This window comes from Podarcis melisellensis (genome assembly GCF_964234715.1).
Source record: "Podarcis melisellensis genome assembly, chromosome: 2".
Classification (NCBI taxonomy): domain Eukaryota; kingdom Metazoa; phylum Chordata; class Lepidosauria; order Squamata; family Lacertidae; genus Podarcis; species Podarcis melisellensis.
The window spans coordinates 9,848,850-9,866,062 of NC_138529.1; the positions used below are offsets into that span (position 1 = coordinate 9,848,850).

The 17,213-nt window shown below is 46.2% G+C and overlaps 1 protein-coding gene and 1 long non-coding RNA gene across 4 annotated transcripts in view; one reads left to right on the top strand and one right to left on the bottom strand.

Moving 5' to 3' along the window:
- Nucleotides 1-4,544: 4,544 nt before the first annotated feature.
- COL2A1 (collagen type II alpha 1 chain) overlaps nt 4,545-17,213 on the bottom strand; it is a 96,358-nt gene continuing 83,689 nt past the window's right edge. For all 3 annotated transcript variants that reach the window (XM_081898499.1, XM_081898498.1, XM_081898497.1), the window contains 10 exons: nt 16,021-16,074; nt 15,286-15,393; nt 14,084-14,137; nt 13,183-13,290; nt 12,142-12,195; nt 11,443-11,550; nt 9,076-9,364; nt 7,984-8,171; nt 6,558-6,800; nt 4,545-5,226 (listed from right to left, as the gene is read on the bottom strand). In XM_081898499.1, the coding sequence (XP_081754625.1) occupies nt 5,080-5,226; nt 6,558-6,800; nt 7,984-8,171; nt 9,076-9,364; nt 11,443-11,550; nt 12,142-12,195; nt 13,183-13,290; nt 14,084-14,137; nt 15,286-15,393; nt 16,021-16,074 (1,353 nt within the window). In that variant the 3' untranslated portion in view covers nt 4,545-5,079. The remainder of the gene's footprint in view (nt 5,227-6,557; nt 6,801-7,983; nt 8,172-9,075; nt 9,365-11,442; nt 11,551-12,141; nt 12,196-13,182; nt 13,291-14,083; nt 14,138-15,285; nt 15,394-16,020; nt 16,075-17,213) is intronic.
- Nucleotides 14,147-15,738, top strand: LOC309363073. Its single transcript, XR_014165221.1, has 2 exons — nt 14,147-14,312; nt 15,529-15,738. It is a non-coding gene; the product is annotated as an uncharacterized lncRNA (long non-coding RNA).

A 17,213-nucleotide genomic window follows, 5' to 3' on the forward strand; every position in this document is an offset into this window, starting at 1 on the left:
GAAAGCAGCAATCCCTCTTGCTGTTCTGGCTTCTGGGATAGCTGTGCAGCTTGCATTCGCTCCATAAGACGCACACACATTTCCCCATACTTTTTAGGAGGGAAAAGGTGAGTCTTACAGAGCAAAAAATACGGTAATTTGTTGAAGATGTAGGCAGACCTTTGAATTGTTCAGAGCTCTTTGCCAGATGGAATGGGAAGGCAGATGCATTTTCAGCGCATATGGAGAGAAAAGATAGGCCCAATTTAATAACCGAAAGTACAGCCTTTGTTTTGATCAAGAGTTAAAGCCGAAGCACTTGTGCAGTTCACAACGATCTGCCTCCATAAAACAGCATAGATGGGTGAAAGAAATAGCTAAGCATCCTTTCTGTGGTCTGCTGCAAAAGCTTGGAGTAGAGGTAGCCCTGCAGATGTTGTTTGCCTTTATCTCAGATCATCCCCAGCCATCATGGCCAGTGGTCAAGGATAATGGGACTTCCAGCATCTAGAAGGCAGCACATTGGGGATTCAGTGGTCACTGAATCCTGAACCTTAAGTGGTGAGCAGTTGCCAAGACATACTGTGCTCACTTGCTGATAAGAGTTTTGCTGGCTTGTATGTTGACTATCTGACTGTCCTCCTTCCAGACGTTTTGTTTTGCTTGCTTTTTTGTCCAGAAGAGGGCAACAAAGATGAGGAGCACGGCAGGAAACCAATTCCATGGTGGAAAGATTGAAGGAGCTGGTTGTGGTTTAATCTGGAGATAGAATGGTTAAGAGTCACAGCCATCTTCACATGTTTGAAGGGCTGTTGCATGGAGTCTGTCAATGGCATGAATGACTCTGTTGCTCCAGAGGCTATTACCCAAACCATCGGGTTGGTATTACAAGGACACAGGCTAAAAATTAGGTCTTTCCCGTCTGAGCTGTAAAAACAGATGGCTTCCTAAAAAAGACAACTGAGAAGGATTTATGCTCTGAGTCTTAGTTTGACCTTCTGGGGAACCTCCGCTAACATTAGCTTGGAATTAGCACTGCCTGTGAGCCCGATGCTTTGCTCCCATACCTGTACATTTCCCAAGAATCTTACGAAATCATAAGCCTACAACATCTTTTCTTTCAAATGAACAAGTTGGTGGACTCTCCTTCATTAGGGTTCTTCTCCACCCCACCCCCTTTCCCTTTTGTCATTTCATAGTACTGTTGGGTTCAATCTAGAGAAGAGTAAGTTGAAATGTATGGCAGTATTTCAGATAGTCCTCCTGACTGTCTTTTTAAAAAGAAATTAGAAGGAGCTGCCAGTTACCTATTCTTACTGCTGGTGCACATCGAGTCTGACTGACGAGTTCTCCAGTATCACAGTCAAAGGCCCTTAGATGCTTTTAAAGCAGAGTTGCCAGGGACCCGAAATGTTCTTTCTCTGGACTGCCCATTTATCCTTTTGCCATCCATGGTACCCTTTGCCATTCACTTCAGTTGAGGGATTGTTCCACAGTCATGTACTTCTCCTTATGCCTGCACACCTGTTACTGCCATTGAAGTGAATGTTGACTTATTCATATGCAGTTGTGTAACCTGAGTGTACACAGTGTCCTAAACTGGAATGTTCTCTTATTCCATAAATTATAATGATATTTTTTTAGAAGAAAGACTTTGGGAGCTACGAAATGGTAATAACTGGCAGAATGCGTCCTGTTGCCAATTTCGTTGTTTTTCTTCGTAAATGAATGTTTAGATATTTACTGAAAATAACTTTGTTAAAATCTTTGGATCTGGGGGAGGTAGGTAGTTTTCACAAGAGACATGTTTTGAAGTTTTTCATTCGGTTTATAAATAAACCAAGTTGCAAGGACAGTTAATTCTGTGATTCTGCTGATCTCACAAGAAAATTGCTTAGCCAAGGTTGAAGATTGTGAGTTTTCAAAAACAGGTCGTGGGAGAACGCATCGTTTAAAGTTGAAAACCACAAAGGTTTTAAAATTTTTCTTTCAGAAAACTTGCACCATCACTCGGAAGCCTTATGCCATTGCTCAGTGTAGACTCACGATGGGGAGGTTGTGGCCTTTTGCCTATTTTAGTCTCAGACTCCCATCAGTCCTTGCCAGCATGACCAATGGTCAGAGATGAGTGTTATAGTCTCTGCTGGGGTGGGCTTAGTTGCTCACCACCCAGAGTATATACAATACTTGGCTACCTCAGTATAAGCCAGCTTTTTATCTACATACAGTGGTGCCCCGCAAGACGAACGCCTCGCAAGACGGAAAACCCGCTAGACGAAAGGGTTTTCTGTTTTGGAGGCGCTTCGCAAAACGAATTTCCCTATGGGCTTGCTTCGCAAGACGAAAATGTCTTGCGAGTTCCTGCGGGTTTTTTCTCCTTTCCCCCCTTTTCCTAAGCCGCTAAGCCGCTTATCAGCTGATCGCTAAAAGCTGCTAAACCGCTAATAGCGCTAATCCGCTAAGCTGTCAATGGGATTGCTTCGCAAGACGAAAAAACCGCTATACGAAGAGCCTCACAGAACGGATTAATTTCGTCTTGCGAGGCACCACTGTAGGAAAAGCCCACCTTTTCCTGGTTATCTTGAAATATTGTGGCCTTTTGATGTTACTGGTTTTCTTGTAAGCTGCTTTGATCTTAGGCAAAGGAAAAGCTGTGTATTCAGCTCATGTGTAGTTACTTGCCTGGTTGGTTGCGACAAGTAAAAAAATCATTTCTGGGTGACCAAGCAAGAGACTTTTAGAAAAGTTGGCTTGGTGTTTTCGGTTTCACTTTAAGTTAATAATGCTTTCTAACATAGTTTTGCGTGCCTGCAGGTTATAATTTATTTATTTTTTAAATACAATCAAATCAGTGATTAAAAGAAATCAGTGAACAAAATGTGGCTGTCAATTTTGGGGATTTACAACTCAAAACTTGCAAGCCTGCTAGGGTTGTAGTCAAGCTAGTAGCGCTCTGTGTGAAGGGACCTGCTTCCGCTTGCACAACAAGACTCCACCTCCCTTCCTCCTGTGCACCCCATAAATCTCTTCTGGGGGTTCAGCCAACCATCTGGGGCAGATTGGTGGTGGCAGAGGAGACAACGGAGTGGTGTCAGGGGGGAGAAAGACCAATTGCACAAAGGAAGTAGTTCCACTTGTGCAGTTACTTATTTGTATACTCTGTCCCGATGAATATTTGCTGCCCTGGGCTCCTTCAGGAAGAAGGGTGGAAAATTTGCCGAATTAATAATAATGTACTGCACTGCTGTCCTATGCATCTGCTAGGAAGTAAGCCCGTTTTTAATTCAATAGGCCTTACTCCTAAGTAAGCACGTATACTAGGATTGCAGCCTTAAATGAAGTTAGAGCACAATCCAGTCAAAGTAGAGGACTTGTATGTATGAAGGAAATTTTGTGTCTGAACTTAAATATCTCTCACTGAAATCAACAGAAGTTAAGAGTGCTTCAATTGGGCTTCTGCTTCAATCTTTAAATGTGGAGAAATGAATATTACCATTGAGAGAGTGAAGGAAAGCTGCCGCCAATGTTACTGTGCTCTTACCTCTTTGTAAGGTAAGAAGAATTATCTTGATTCAAAAACACAAAGACTAAAATCCCCTTCCCCCCTTTTTAAAAGAAATTCTGGTCTTTTCTGCTTTTCTTGGAAATGTCTCCCCAGGGAAGATAAACATTGTGTAATAAAGATTACCTCAGGGTGAAAATTAATACACACGGAACAACTTCAACAAAGATTTTCTTTATTTGGAATAGGAAAAGCATTCTACCTCGAGTGCAAGGGTGGGGGGGGGAGCAGAAATTAAAGAAAGCAACTGGTATTGATGGTGATGGGGGTGATCAGGATAGATTATGGGGTGTGTGATGTTGTGGGCCTGTGTTTTAGTCATTTTACATTCCTTAGTTTTTAAAGAACAACAACCTGCTCTTTGCTCCTTTCTCTTGATTTACTAACTCTGAAAGTAGACAAATCGAAGCAGAAGAGGTGGTGAGAGAGAGAATGTAAAACTGGGACAAACTTTACAAAAAGGTTGTAACTGCCGTGTCAGTCCCAGAAATATAAAATAGGTAAGAAGCTATCCTTTATTAGGCCAACAGAGCTCTGTGTAACTCAAAAGTGTACTTATGCTTACAGTCAGCCAAAGCTGGCTAACAAAAGATAGTTTCATCTACTCAAAAAAAGAAAGAAGAGGAATTGGTAAAGTCAGTCAAGTCTCATACTATACAAGGGAGTTGAAGGGAGAAGCAATGTGTTAACCCGGTGTCTGAGAGCTGTAGTTCAGAAAAGGCACCAGGTTATTGAAGGCGGTCTTAAGCACCATGTGTTTCTGTGGGAAGGGGTGGTAGTCCCCAAACTTGCACCTCATCTCTTTTGTGGCTGGCGGTGAGATCATACTGACAATTGTTTCCTTAGTGTGAGGTAGCTTAAAAACCAGGGGCGTTTGAGAGTTGACCCTATGACTTCCTTCATTTTGTAAAGAGGGAGTAGAGAGAGTAGATGAGGCTTGGTAGAATTCAGAACGGTGGACAGAAGCAAAAATAGTAAGAAAAACAACAAAAATCAGATCAACTTGTACTTTCCAACGAAGGTTTTTTATAATCAATTGATGTTAAAAAATACAGACTTGTTTTACAATAATAATAGCACCATTTTTAGTATTATACACAGTAATCTTGCTTGTGATACACACCCAGGGTTGGATGGATGGGTGGGGGGGGGAAGAATTGGCTACAACCTGTTATTTGGGGGCATCAGCACCTTGGAGGGGAAGGACCCTTCCTGCATGCTAGTTAGCTTCCAAGAAAGGTCTTACAGGAAGACAATAAATAAATAATACCATTATTTGTTGTTCCTTTTTTTCCTTTTTCTCCTTTGCTTGCTTTCATGGTCTGCCCAAGTGATGGTTGCCTCGGAAACTGACAGAGTCCAAAATGTAAGCGTGGGGAACAGATGTTATTTTGGGAAGGGAAGAAGGTTTGGTTCAACTCTTCAGTGCAGAAAGTCCTACAAGGTGATTTGGGGAGCACTTGGGTTCCTTGGGTTGGTTTTGTATGGTAATGGACTGGTTTTTTAAAAAAATATTAATTTTCGAAACTTTTTTTTCTTTACAAGAAGCACACCGGGCCAATGTCAACACCAAATTCTTGATCAGCTCCGCCAATGTCCATAGGTGCAATGTCAATGATGGGCAGGCGTGAGGTCTTCTGAGAACGGTATTCAATGATTGTCTTCCCCCATTTACCAGTGTGTTTCTGGAATGGAAAGAAAACCCCCGCAAAAGAATGCATTATTTTAAGTGCCACAAGATCCCCAGCTGGGATCAGTTGCTGGTGGTGGCTGGCTGGAACAAATCAAAGTTCTGGAAAGCAGGGCAGGATTAACCATGGTACTAAACATACTAAAGCAGAAGAGCTTTTACTGCGCTGCTGTTATCTGGGGAATCTTAAGATCTGCATTCTGTCCTGCTCAGGTTGCTTTGCAACTTTGGAAGCTAGTACTAACAACCCACAGGGGGTGGCGCTGTGGTCTAAACCACAGAGCCTAGGCCTTGCCGATCGGAAGGTCGGTAGATCGAACCCCCGCAACGGGGTGCGCTCCCATTGTTTGGTTCCAACTCCTGCCCACCTAGCAGTTCGAAAGCACATAAAGTGCAAGTAGATAAATAGGTACTACTCTGGCGGGAACGGCGTTTCTGTGCACTGCTCTGGTTCGCCAGAAGTGGCTTAGTCATGCTGGCCACATGACCCGGAAGCTGTCTGCGGACAAATGCTGGCTCTCTCGGCCTATAGAGTGAGATGAGCGCGCAACCCCAGAGTCGTCTGCGACTGGACCTAACGGTCAGGGGTACCTTTTACCTTTACTAACAACCCACACGCTCGTGGCCATTAGAAAGGGTCACATCTGATTTCATGTGCCATGAGCAGAAGCTGAAATTGTGGGTGGGGGTGCAGAATGCCAGCTTCAGCATGAGTAGACAGTGGCTGCCAACATACACATCAACCAACTAAAGGAAGCAGAATGATCCTCTGAATCTGTTTTGAGATTCCTACGACTCTTGAGCATAATGGTGGTTTTCTTGCTACAGCCATGTCTCCTCTGTGTGTGTCTAATTTTAAAACACCCATATCCTGTCTACTTTGAGAAGTGCCACACTATGGCTGATTTCGGGGGGGAGGGGCAGGGAGAGAGAATCACAGTCTCTTTGATCACTTCTGTGAAACAAGATCAGCAAATGATGTGGGATTTAGTGAAGCAAAAAAGCAACCCCGTGGGGCTGGCTCCAGGGGTCTCTTAACACTGCTCTCACCCAACAGTGCCCTCCCAAATAGTGGCAATAGGGCCAAACAAAGGATTTTGTGGGTTCCACTCAGGCTAGGGCCGCACTATTCAATCTAGCTGGTTTCTCACGTGAAATGGAAGTATTCCTGACAGTCTTCTCTGCTGATCCTCTCATTATGGTCAGACTGGGCCTTGGCAAGTGCCCAGCCTGGCTGGCTGCTACTGTCAGCTGCCATAGTTCTGTGCCTTTAAACCCAGCAACGTCGTATTGCTGTGTCAGCCCCAGCAAACCCCTCAAACTTACCGTGCAACCATCCTGCAAGGCGCTATATGTGAACCTGCTATTGCCCTCGGCTCTGATCTCCACGTCGTTGGATCCCTGTATCAGGAGAGCTTTCTTAAGGTTCCCGGAAGCCTCGTCCATGTAGGCAATGCTGTTCTTGCAGTGGTAGGTGATATTTTGAGAGCCTTCAGTAGACAAGAGGCGCAGGAAGGTCATCTGGATGTTGGCTGTGTTAGGAGCCAGGTTCTCATCTCCATAGCTAAACTGGAAAGGGACCAAGAAGACAGAGGTTGAGAGACACCTTTCTTAGAAAGACCGCAGAAAGCAAAAAGTGGTACCTCTGTAGATTGTGAGTTTCCCTTGGGCCTGCCAATACCTCCCCCCTGTCTCACAGTGACCCTACTTTGGCTACTGTCGTGTCTGCACTCACCAGCTGAGTTTGCTATCAGGGTGATGCCTCTGAATATCAGCCGTCATGGTTGGGTTTATCATTCCCAAATTTGTCTAAATCTTTTAAAAAGCAATCTAAGCGAGTGGTAATCAACCAAATCTAATTGCTGTTGTAATGGTTATATGGGTCGCTCGTGCGTAAGTTGCCGCCACTCCTGGCTAGGTAGCCTGGTTAAACCTTTCCTGGCTGGACAGCCCTTCACTTCGTGGCTGTTCAGTCGCTAGCGGAATCCGTCAGTGGGCGTTTCTTAAACTTCTTCCAGCAAAGAAGCTCTTTGACACCAGGTCTACGCCTACTTTCCCTGCGCGTAAGTCTTCCGTGCAGGGTGGGTGCGGGCAGCAGTGGACCTGTGCTCTCCCCACTGGTCTCCAGCGAAGAGTCCTGGAGCCCCCTCTCCGATTCCCCCATCCGCCCCCCTCTATCCCTGGTGTTACGCTGATTTCCTTCCCCAGCAGATGAGTTCCCTCTCTCCCTGCTTGGCCCTTCTCCGGCATCGCTTGGGAGCCCTGCCTCCACTTCTGGCTCCGATGTCAGTTCCCTGACAGCTGTGAACTCTAAAGTCTCCCTGTTTCCTTTCTGCTGCCTGGTCACCACACTCAGTGTTGCTTGATTTCTTCTCATGTCTCCCATTAGTTAGAGAATAAGCTTCACATAGACATTTCAAAGACAAGAATAGTGAGATGTAAGTATAAAAACAGAAGGTCAGAGTAACGATTAATGGGCAAACAGAACATTAAGCAGCAAGGTGAACATTCCATAAGTGCAAGGAGAATATTCTCCCTGTTCTGGGTTTCTCTCCCCATTGCAACCTTTCAGAGCAGATTCAGAGAATGGTATAGAGTGTGTGTGTGTGTGTGTGTGTGTGTGTGTGTGTGTGTAATCCTGTTATGCTAGCACCATGCCTTCCACTAATGCAACTGTTTGCACGGGTTCACATTGGATTTGCATGCCTTGGATGAAATATCAGAAGCGTTTATTCTAGCTTGACCCACTTACGTGGAAACCTCCATTGATTGTCTCTCCAAACCAGATGTGCTTCTTGTCTTTGCTCTTGCTTGTCCACCAGTTCTTCTTGGGAATGTTGCTAGGCTTGGGGTAAACACAGCTCTCTCCCGTCTCCATATTGCAGAAAACCTTTATGGCATCCAGAGTGCAACCCTGGTTGGGGTCAATCCAATAGTCGCCTGCAAAATTAAGAAAGAAGCCGTTGGTACGGTGTTTTTCCTCTTTCTCTCTCTCATCACACCTCTGTTCTGTGCTGCTGGGTCTTAGTCACTGACTTCCTGCAGTGACCCCCACCCCCAATCCCTTAGGTGCCATGTGCACATTCAGAAGCTTAAGCAATTATAATGGGAATGGAATTTATTAGTGTCAGATTGCAAATGGAAAGTTAACTATGTGTTAAAATAGGAGGATTGGAAGTGCGATTCTTTGAGCTTTAAAGCCTCTGCAAACGGTAGGCAATTTTCATTCTGAAATACTGATCAACAAACATATGATCTAAGAGCTTTGTTTACTTTATTAGGATACAATAACATGAATATCACACACACCCCAATTTAGTTACTATGGTCTGATGTGTTTAATGAAACACGTTATATATTTTGATAGGAGCTTAAACTCTCTGAGGTTTTGTTAATGACTTTGGGTCAGAAAAAAGGTTGTGAATTGGGTGCCCAAGGGAAGAGGTATGTGGGTGTCCCTGTGGCTTCCACAGGCAGAGGAAATGTATCCACAGTCAGCTGTGTAGATTGTACAGGCCACTTTCATGCCTTCCGCTGTGTGGATGAGGCTATGTTTCCCATGTGTTTTGGTGGCAGGAATCAGAAGTGCTGAAAAACCAGCCTCAGTCCCTGTAGATGCTCTGGGTTAAGGTTACCAGACGTCCCCGTTTCCCAGGGACGGTCCCCGGATTTACAAATCAGTCCCCCGACAAAATCCATCCATTTAGTAGGAAGTTGAAAAGTGTCCCCGGATTCGTTTTAAAAAATCTGGTAACCTTACTCTGGGTGGTGAGGCACAGAGACATCTCTCGGATTGTTATGCTGAGCCCACAACCCAGGCAGTGGCAAGCCCCAATACACTCACCGCTCTTCCATTCAGGATGGCAGAGTTTTAGGTCACGGCAGGTACGAGCTGGGTTCTTCCTACTGCCCTCGGGGCTCCGGATGCTTTCGATCTGGTTGTTGAGCGACTTCAGGGTGGCATCGACCTCGGCATCATGCTGCCTCAGGTTGCTAGAAGCCTGGTCGGATCGCATGTAGCGCATGGGGTCGGGGCCTTTCTCCGTCTGACCCAGGCCAGCAAAGGCGGACATGTCAATGCCGGGTCCGGGTGGGCCAGGAGGACCAGGGGGTCCGGGGTTTCCAGGAGGACCCTACAGGGTTAAAGGAAAGGAGACAGCCCTGAAATGCTTGCTGTTGGACGAAAGCAGCCCCCTGCTGTATGGTAGGTGCATTGATGGAGGTAGCCCATCATCTGGGCCCTCACGTTCCATTTTCTTTCACTGACATGGGACTAAGTTGAACCGATAGGACCTACAGTTTAAGTTTCAGAATGTCCCACTCTTGGGCACGAGGGGCTGAATCAGACATCTCTTTCATGCTTTCCAGCTCCGTAGTACATCTGCTGCTGGAAGATGACTTAACAGAAGCTATCATACTTGCTGAGACATCAGCAGAGACTTCACCTTGCCGACAAAGGTCCATATAGTTAAAGCTATGGTTTTCCCAGTAGTGATGTATGGAAGTGAGAGCTGGACCATAAAGAAGGCTGATCGCTGAAGAATTGATGCTTTTGAATTATGGTGCTGGAGGAGACTCTTGAGAGTCTCATGGACTGCAAGAAGATCAAACGTATCCATTCTTAAGGAAATCAGCCCTGAGTGCTCACTGGAAGGACAGATCCTGAAGCTGAGGCTCCAATACTTTGGCCACCTCATGAGAAGAGAAGGCTCCCTGGAAAAGACCCTGATGTTGGAAAAGATTGAGGGCACAAGGAGAAGGGGACAACAGAGGACGAAATGGTTGGACAGTGTTCTCAAAGCTACCAGCATGAGTTTGACCAAACTGAGGGAGGCAGTGGAAGACAGGAGTGCCTGGCGTGCTTTGGTCCATGGGGTCACGAAAAGTCGGACACGTCTAAATGGCTAAACATCATCATCATCATACTTGCTGCTGTTTTGGAGATGGATTATATGGTTTAGATCAGTGTTTCTCAAACTTGAGTCTCCAGTGGTTTTTGGACTACAGCTCCCATCATCCGTAGCTAGCAGGACCAATGGTCAGGGATGATGGGAACTGTAGTCCCAAAGCAGCCGCATACCCAAGTTTGGAAAACCTTAGTTTAGATGTTATTTTATGGTGCTCTTCCGTAAACTGCTCTGTTGTTTTTAAAGGAGAGTGGTATATATTTGATGATAATAATTCTCATTGATTTCAAATATTTAATTCGATGTGCTGGGCTGTACATTAGATCCAGCTCATAGAACCCCATGCAATTCCCACAGGGAGACAAAGCACAGTCCTTCCATAGCACAGAGGGCTGTAGTCCACCCTCAAAAGGAGAACAGTTTGAGCCACTGATTAATACCTAAGCAAGCTCCACGGAGGCAGTCAAACCAGCTGCGTAAAGGGCACAAGGGCGGGGGACTGCCTAGACACAGGGTGCACAGAATGGAGAAGAGGAGGTTAAGGGGTGATATGATAGCCATGTTCAAATATATAAAAGGATGTCACATAGAGGAGGGAGAAAGGTTGTTTTCTGCTGCTCCAGAGAAGCAGACATGGAGCAATGGCTCCAAACTACAAGAAAGAAGATTCCACCTAAACATTAGGAAGAACTTCCTGACAGTAAGAGCTGTTCGACAGTGGAATTTGCTGCCAAGGAGTGTGGTGGAGTCTCCTTCTTTGGAGGTCTTTAAGCAGAGGCTTGACAACCATATGTCAGGAGTGATCTGATGGCGTTTCCTGCTTGGCAGGGGGTTGGACTCGATGGCCCTTGTGGTCTCTTCCAACTCTGATTCTATGATTTGCACTCCCTTGTTCTAGGTGCAGTTTGCAACAGGGTATTTCATTGGCACTAGCAGTTTCTGAGCTCTGGGCACAGTCCTGCGCCTAAGATTTCAGATTAAAACTGCAGAGTGGAAGGAAAGGAGGACCTTTTTTTGCCTCCCCACTTCCAGCCACACTCTGAAGACTGGAGAAGAGACCCTCTTAAGAATATTAAGAAGGTGGGCAGGGGAAGGACTAGACCACGTGAAAAATGAGCATTATATTTTAGCTGCAGTTCATTCATTTTCAGCTTTGAATTATTATAAAAAATCAAGCCGAGACATTCCATCGTTGCGCCCATAACCTTAAGGTGACATTTAGCTCCTAGCTTTCATATCTTAGTTTCTAACACTGGGGGTGCAGCAGCTTGTACTTCATTTATGCCATTCCTTCAGTTACTTACAGCTTGGCCGGTTTCTCCACTACGACCACGGGGACCGGGAGGGCCAATGGGGCCAGGCATTCCGTTAGAGCCATCTTTGCCAGAGGGGCCAACTGGACCTGGGGGACCCTAGGAGAGAGGCAATGTGCATGAGTTAACACCAGGCTGCCCATGAACATTAGCAAGTTCTGGGATGGGCTTCTTAAAAGAACCATATAGTAAACTCTACAAGTGGTAGTATTGCAGTGCAGTAGAATTGTGTCTGACACTGTCCCCCAGATCCCACACTGCGTATGACATTTACCATATAATCGACCAAGAACCTTCTTCAGTTACCAGCCATGTACGCACTCTGACAACATTTCGAAACCCACCAGGCCAAAACAAATGTCCATATCACAACACAAAAAAGCAAAGTCCCCCAGATTTCTGATCACTAAAATCTCTTTGTAATACAAAAATATTGAAGATCAGTCTTCTCCCTCTTAAAGTTCTCTCCTCCAAATACATTAATTCCTCCCCAAATCAGCTGGCATCTAGAAATTGGGGCCTGGAATTCTATGTATAACAATTCCACATTCTGCCAGCTGGAAAAAACTGAGCAACACACAAGACAGTGAATAAGGTTAGTGTACACAGCAGAGTCTAGCATCCAGCCACAACACTCCCTGGTCTTTCGCCAAGGAAAGGAGCTCTTCTTATCAGGGAGATTGGACTTACCCTGGGACCAGAAGGACCAGCAGGACCTGATGCACCTTGATCGCCAGAAGGACCCTACGGGAAAAGGTGAGAGGACGGGGGAAAGCAAAGCCATAGTTACATACCAGCCATGTAACAGCCTCTCTGCAGAAGGGCCTAAAGAGTTTAGGAGTTGTAGAGAATGGCTTCAAGGACATTCCATTCCAGAATTATTTTCTACCTCCTTAAGTTTTTACTTTACTGCTTTATCTTCAACTGTATGCTGCATTTAACCAACTAGTACAGTGGTACCTCGCAAAGACGAAATTAATTCGTTCTGCGAGTTTTTTTGGCTTGCGAATTTTTCGTCTTGCGAAGCACGGATTCCCATAGGAATGCATTGAAAATCAAACTTGCAAGACGTTTTCGTCTTGCGAAGCAAGCCCATAGGGAAATTCATCTTGCGAAGCAACTCAAAAAACGAAAAACTCTTTCGTCTTGCGAGGCATTCGTCTTGCGAGGTACCACTGTAAAGGTAAAGGGACCCCTGGCCATTAGGTCCAGTCGTGGCCGACTCTGGGGTTGCGGCGCTCACCTCGCTTTATTGGCCGAGGGAGTCGGCGTACAGCTTCCGGGTCATGTGGCCAGCATGACTAAGCCGCTTCTGGCGAACCAGAGCAGCGCATGGAAACGCCGTTCACCTTCCCGCCAGAGCGGTACTTATTTATCTACTGGCACTTTGACGTGCTTTTGAACTGCTAGGTTGGCAGGAGCAGGGACTGAGCAACGGGAGCTGACCCTGTGGCAGGGATTCGAACCGCCGACCTTCTGATCGGCAAGTACTAGGCTCTGTGGTTTAACCCACAGCGCCACCCGCATCCCATTTAACCAACTACCCAGGGATAAATAAAGGGAAGTTAATAAATAAACAAATACTAACTAGACAGACAGGCATCCCTGCAGGGAGAAGTTGATTCACATCAGCAGCAGAGAGGCTCAAACCCAAAAAACCCCTGAGCCCATGACAAGCCTAGAACAGAACACCATGGATCAAATTCGAAAGTTACGGAAACCAAAACTTACGGGAGGCCCAGGAAGACCCTGCAGGCCAGTGAATCCCCTGTGACCCTTCAGACCTCTCTCTCCTGCCTCGCCAGCTTCACCCTTGTCGCCACGAGGACCTTGTGGACCCTAGGAGGAGAGAACACAAGCGGCATTCAGGGCAAGAGAGTCATGCGCAAAGTCTGGCAGCATAGTACGGGGTGGTGATGCTGCCTGCAGATCTGAACACAGCGTCCCTCCTGGCAGCCCTACACTTGGCCAGCATCTCTCGACCCTGTTGGTTGCTATGTTCTGATGTCACAAAGGAACTCTGTTTCTCCTGCAAGTGACCTGGCTTCATGGTCCTATGCTGGCAAGGCCCTCTATGACATCAGAGGGCCTGAGGGGATTCCCTGTGACTGCCTAGAACTCATTTGCCTAGTGTCTTGTGCAAGCCTTGAGGCAGCAGCTGACCAGTTAGCGGAAACCAGTTAATTTCTGGTTCTGAATCCATGAGCATCTTTGAGCTAAAACAGAGTGCAGTTACACCATGGGATTAAGAATTACGCTCATGCAGATGAACTGGTTGATCTTAGAACCTTTATGCGGAAACAGACATAGAACACTCGGCACTTCGAAGGGGTGTGTGTGTCGGGAAGTGGCACTGACTAATACAGAGAAAGATGTTCTCCGTTGCTCTCTGGTGGAGGCAGTAAATAAAGCAGAAGCCCAAATGAATGCAACATTTTTGTTCAAATGGCAGGTGCTCGTGTTCTAAGAGCGAGAACTTCAAGCACTCATTCATTGTGTCAAAAGCACGAATTGGAAGGAAGCTTTCCTCTTTTGGATGTACACAGTAGTGACTCGGGGGATGCTCAGTAAATGCAACAGCCTCTATTGGGAGCCCAGGAAAAACGAAAGTGGGTAAAGGAGAAATACTCACGGGCATGCCACGTGCTCCTGCAGGACCAGCAGGACCCATTGGACCTTGAGCACCCTGGAGAAAGATGAAAACAAAAATTATAAGCTGACTGGGCACCCTCTCCCTCCATGATGAGATGAGATCAGAGGCCACAGCTCTCTGTGTTGACCAAGAGGATTCGAATCTAGTACGGTACAGTCGTGCTCAGGGCTCTCCTTCAAGGCCTGACCCAAACCACACAGCAGCTGAGGTATGGATATTTGTAGCAGAAAGTCCCGCTAGACGGGAAAGGGTTAAGAAGTGCCTTCCTCATTCTTCTACTTATGCACTGTAAACCATTCAAAGGGGGAGGGATTACATGTGACTGAGCACAACATGCTGTTTGGCCCAAGCTAAGTAGCTGGATAGCTCAGCTGGTTAGAGTGCGGTGTCGGTAACACTAAGGTTGCAGGTTCGATCCCCATACGAGATAGCTGTATATTCCTGAATTTCAGGGGATTGGACTAGATGATCCCTGAGGTCCTTTTCAACTCTGTGATTCTAAGTTTGGCCCAAACTGGGAAATCCTGTAGATTCTAAATATTATGGAAGGATAAAAAGGTAAAGGACAGGTAAGTCCAGTCGCGAACGACTCTGGGGTTGCGGCGCTCATCTCACTTTACTGGCCGAGGGAGCCGACGTTTGTCTGCAGACAGTTTTTCCGGGTCATGTGGCCAGCATGACTAAGCAGCTTCTGGCGAAACCAGAGCAGCGCAGGGAAATGTCTGGAAGGATAGGATTCAGCAAAGCCATAGGAAAGGGAAAACCATCTAGCAAGTCAGGGCAATTCAACCAACCTCTTATAGCATTCCATTAAGAAGTCCCCTCTAGCCCAGCATTCTGTTCCAACCTTACGTTTCAGGAAGTTCACAAGCTATCATGGCTAATAGCAACCGGTGCACCAGTTCCCAACCTTGGGTCCTTAGATGTTGTTGGGCTACATATCCCATCATCCCTGAACACTGGCCATTCTGGCTGGGGATTATGGACATTGTAGTCCAACAACATCTGGGGACCCACCTAGTGCACGGTGCCTTTTTCTTTTCAGCCAATTATTTTTTATTGATTTTCCAAATTACAACAAATTTTTCACAAATAATTACAAATTAATACCAAATCAATACAATTTTAATTAAGTGGCTTCCCACTTGCCATCACGTAGGGCATGGTTACTGGATACTCACCGCTTCCCCTCTATCTCCTTGTTTGCCAGTTGGACCAACAGGACCAGGAGACCCAGGTGGGCCAGGAGCTCCAGGACCGCCGACAGCACCAGTCTCACCACGATCACCCTATCAGGGGGACAAAGTAGATGCATTAAATACCAAATATGTATATGAGATGTGGTGAGGGACAGCAACCCCACTGATGGGACATTTCCCCCACCCCCTTTCTCTTTTCCCCGACTGGTTCCATGCTCTTAGAAGATATGGCAGATGCTGGGGCTGAAGGAGCAATCTGAGAAGGATCTTGGAAGACTTTGGTGAAGAGGTGTGGGAAAACCTTTGGTTGAACAGCAAGGAACAGACTAACAAACAAGGCACTGCCCTAGGACATGGGGGTAGAGGGAGAGAGCAGCCTTTCTTCCAGCCTCCCAAAATGCATGTTATGTGGCTGGAATAAATTGTGTAAGTAAGGGTAATGTTAATGGCTTATTCCACAAAATGTTGCTGCGTTACTCAGATTTCAGGGAAAGAGGTGGAAGAGATGCATGAGGAAATTGTGGGGCTAATAACAAGGAAGGTAAGGGCTAAGAACGTGGACAGAAAGATTAAGCAGGTGAGCTGCTCCCACCTGGATTATGCCCTGAGATTATACCCACATGGCTTTATATTTTGTACTCAAGCGACACACGTTCCTTGAGCAAACCATATTTAAATACAGCAGTGGTTAATGCTCCTTTGAGATGGGACACTCACCTTCACGCCAGGGGAACCATCTCTGCCTGGGGGACCATCTGAGCCAGGATTGCCCTGAGAATAAGAATGATAGGTGTTTATCCTTAGGAGCCAAGGAAGTGTCGCTTTGTGACTTTCTGAGAAGGCATAGCCAACCGCCCCAGACAGTGAGTTGCATTTCCTAAAATCATTCCCGATTCACAGCCTCGGCTTGACAAGCAGCCTTTGCCAATATACACTCATCACAGTCATGTGTGCCCCTCCTCCAAGGGACTTTGGAGACTGTTCCTTCTTGGAATCTACTTTTGCAGGAAACTGACACCCTGCTCCCAGCAAACTTGGGCATCAGGTTTAGCAGATCCTAGTCCAAGCATTTGAAAGAGCTCCTTCGCAGCTCCTCTTGCAAAACCTGCCCTCAAGCCAAGCCCAGGCGCCACTGGCTGGCAAAGGTGAGGAGATGGTAACCCAGAACTGGAAGAAGAACTGCTTTCTTGAATTGCTGAGGAACCACCTTTCAGCACCCCCCAAATTCACCTCTTTTAAATACTGCTTATAAACTGTACCCCAAGTTGCAGTTACAATTAATTGCCCGTCACCTCTACCCAGTGGAATCCCACTTGCAGAAAAGCCCAGCCCACTATAGGCAGGAAGCAATCAGTTCCTTGAACGGCTGGTAACTTTTTTGGCGGATGCCAGCATTTTAGAAACACTGGGTTTGTTTTCAGGGAGCGGTGGGGTGTTAAGTGGAGGAAAATTACAACATGGATCGTAGCTTTAGATTCCTGATCAGCAACAAAGGGGTCCACATGTAAGAAAAATGTAGATTGTATCCCTTACAAGGCAGTTGATGACTTCTAAACGACATTAATGGCCATGATTTTAATCAAAAGGAAGTAATTCCCTCTAAAGGCCAAGAAGGAAATATGTTTAGGATCAGGGTTTAAGAATGATGCATGCACTCTTTAGAATATTCCTGGAAATGCATCGCTAAATTGAGGCTGCTGCAGCATAAATCAAAGCCAACAATCACTGTAATGGGAAATGCTACAAATACAGTATTGGAAATGCCATCACATCAACCTTCTCTAACCCAGCGCTTCCATGCTAGACTACAATTCCCATCACCTCCTGACCATTCACTATGCCAACTGATGGGAGTTGGAGTCCAACAACATCTGCAGAGCAACAGGTTGGGAGAAGGCTGATTTAAAGTA